At 66.6% G+C, this 3,100-nt stretch overlaps 1 protein-coding gene across 1 annotated transcript; it reads left to right on the forward strand.

The window, feature by feature from the left end:
* Nucleotides 1-236: 236 nt before the first annotated feature.
* On the forward strand, nt 237-623 carry EMIHUDRAFT_222576 (hypothetical protein; the record flags this gene model as incomplete). Its single annotated transcript, XM_005792865.1, has 1 exon — nt 237-623. One exon carries the CDS (start codon nt 237-239, stop codon nt 621-623), a length of 387 nt encoding a protein of 128 aa, XP_005792922.1.
* Nucleotides 624-3,100: the final 2,477 nt, after the last annotated feature.

Raw genomic sequence — 3,100 nt, forward strand, 5'->3', positions numbered from 1 at the left:
AGCGGCGGTGGAGGCAGAAGCGCGCGAGCGGCGCTTCCGTGCCCCCGAGTTCAAGAGAAAGAAAAATCCAGATTTATTTTAAAGTTTGTGCCCCGTTTGTTATCGAAAAAAGAAATCGCGCTGGCGCGCGGGGAGGAGGGGCTGCGTGCTCGACTGGAGAGCGAGGGGACAGGGCTCGTGCTCGACTGCCTACGCGCCCGAGGAGGCTCTAGCCGGGCTGGACTCGGCCAGTACTCATGCACACTCCCGACGTGGAGGCCGCTTGCGCCGCCGACGCGGAGACGCAGAGCTCAGACGGCACGCGCTTACGCTCTGGCGGCACGCACGCTCACTGGCGCTCCGCCGTCGCGCTGCTCGCGGCCCTTGCACTCGTGGTGCTGCTCGCCGCTCCGTCGGCCGCACCCCGCGTGGCGGGCACCTGGACGGCGCATTGGGCGAAGCAGACCTCCTCCGGCAAGGAGCGGCCGGTGAGCTTCCTGCCCACCCTCGTCCAGTGCGATAGCAGTAGACGGTGCTACGGGCGGTGCGAAGGCGAGCGGCAGCGGGCTGACGGCAGCCGTTGCACGAACGGGTGGTGCCACGGCACTTGCCTTCCTGGCTGGTACCCCGGCTACGCGGGCTGAAGCTCTACTGCGCAGCCCAAGCGCGGGGTGTGCGTACCGTGAGGACGTGTTGCGTGTGCGGCTGCGGGGTTGTGGTGTGCAGAGAGAGGTGCTCAGAACTCAGTGTCTTAGCCGTGTGTGTGCCCCATCGTCATCTACCTCCATGTCCTCAACCCTGGTTCAGAGAGGAGAGACTGCCGAGAGAGTTGGTTCAGAGCGGTCTGTGCGCCATCAGACTTCTTGTGCCAGTTATTATTATGATGTGCTGTGAGAGAGGCTTCTATGGTTATAAGAATTCTCTTATTATTTTCTGGAGTGTTGTCGCATTTCCTGCGCTCGCGGGGCCACAGCCCCTGGGCTAGCTCGGTAGCTGCTGTGGGAACCACCTCAAGGCCGGCGCATGCGCCGGCGATGGACTGACCCAGCAGCTCAAGGGCTCGCGCTTCCCTCACCACCGCGCGCGCGCTGCAGCAGGAGTACCTGCCGCACTGCGACAACATGTCGCAGCTGCCGCTTCTCCGGTCTCTGTGATCGGCCTCCCCGTTCATCGGATGAACTCGGTGATCGTTGTCCGGATCGTTGTGGGCTTCGAGGACGCGGTCAGCGCCGCGCCGGATCTCCTCTCAGATCCGGCGCGGAGTGCGGCTCAAGGCTCAAGGCTCTGCCGGCGGGTCCGGGCCTGGCGCCTGCCAGATGCGGGTCCAAATTCCCCGGCGCTCGCGCGCGCCACCGCCCCCGGCGCGGGGTGGGATGTCAGTTCGAGAGTTCTGTGTTCCCGTCCTGTGCTCCACCTTCTTCTCCCGCGTCAGTCCCATGAGAACCCCACTATATAGCGCCGCCTCGTGAGCTGTCCTGTGTGCTGTGTGCTGTGTGTCCAGCAGTCCGGACCCAGTGCTACGGCCGGTGACAGCGTGCCTCGTGTCGGCTCCCGAGCCAATCGTGTGCAGCGTGTGTGTGCGTGTGGGCCCGTCCTCCATGCTAGGAGGTGTGTAAGACTAAGGTCTACGCCCTTAGTAAGACTCAGCTGGTAAGACCGACGTGCGACTTTTTCTGGAGTGGTTGTCGCGCCTCCACAGCCAGCCGCTCGTCGCCACTGCTGGCCATCCCCCAGAGCCAGCAGCATGTCCGACGCCGTGCTAAATTTCTCGGACTGGCTCGGCATGCTCCACGATGCGGCCGCAAAAGGCGCCGCAGACGATGCCTCGGTTCGCGAGACGGTCAACTCGATGGAAATGCTGGTTCGGTCGAGCCTCGACGAGGCACTCGCCGGCATCTGCTCTCTCTGCTTCCCGGCGGCGGCCGACGGCGGCGGTGGCGGGGATGGCGGCCTGTACGCGCTGCTGCGTGCCTCACTCCAGGGCGACACGCAGCTGAAGAACCTCGTCGACCTGCGGTGCGAGGTGCTCCGCTTCCTCGAGGTGCTGATTGAGGAGCACGTGCTCGAGCGGAACCTCGAGCGGAACCTCGGCGTGCACATCCTCGCCATCTTCGACGCGTGCACCCTCACCTTCCGCAAGGAGCGCTCGAACAAGGTGCGCGAGCTCTGTTTCCACCCGCTCGTCTACTGCCTCGACCTGCGGGACAAGTGCCCCGAGCGGCACGCGCTCGCCGACCGGATCTTCGGCTCCTCGATGCGCGACAAGATCCGCAACCCCGCGCTCGTCGACCAGCTCTGGAACCACCTCTCTTCCTCGCCGTCTGCCTCCACGCCCACCCTGCGCGGCGGCTGCTTCAAGCTGCTCGGCACCGTCGCCCGCCGCTTCCCGGTCGAGACGTCGGTCGACAAGCGGTTCGAGGTGCGGCACCCGACGTCGCTCTACCACCGCGCGATGAAGACGCTGCAGGCCCAGACCGACTCGGCCGCGCCAAAGCTGCCCGAGGTTGCCGGCGCCCTCTCCGGCCTCGACGGCCTCCTCATCGACGCAGAGCTGAAGCCTGCAGACGTCGAGCTCGTGTTCGAGGTGGTGCTCAAGTGTCTCTCGGTGGACCTCGACGAGGTGAAGCGGTACACGATGCCTCGCGCCGCGCTGACCTGCCTCGGGAACAACGTCCCCGTCTTCGCCGCCCAGACGCCCGCACTCGTCGACGGCGAGCCCGCGCCAAGCGCCTCGGCGTGAGGGCTCGGGCGGCCTGCCTCGCAGCTTCCGCGGAGCCTCACCTGGTAGGCGAGCTGGTGGAAGGGCCTAGGCTGGCGGACTCGCTGCTGCTGCGGAGGGCGGCGGACCTCTGGCCGCCCCTCAAGCGCCTCGCCTCGCACTCGAACCAGTTCCTCCGCCCAAGGAGGGGGCCGCGTGCTGTGAGCAGCGCCTCTCTTCACAGCTGCAGCCGTGTGAACAGGTACCTGCGCCCCCTCGCGGACGGCGTGCTGCGCGAGGTGCTGCACGCCCTCGCAGGCGAGCTCGCCGCTCGCAGCGAGGCGGCAAGGCGCAGGCGGCGTCTCTGCTCACGGCTGTGTTCACGGCTGTGTGCGTGAGCAGGCCAGCTCGCCGCCGCCTACG

Source organism: Emiliania huxleyi (assembly GCF_000372725.1).
Source record: "Emiliania huxleyi CCMP1516 unplaced genomic scaffold EMIHUscaffold_104, whole genome shotgun sequence".
NCBI lineage: Eukaryota > Haptophyta > Isochrysidales > Noelaerhabdaceae > Emiliania > Emiliania huxleyi.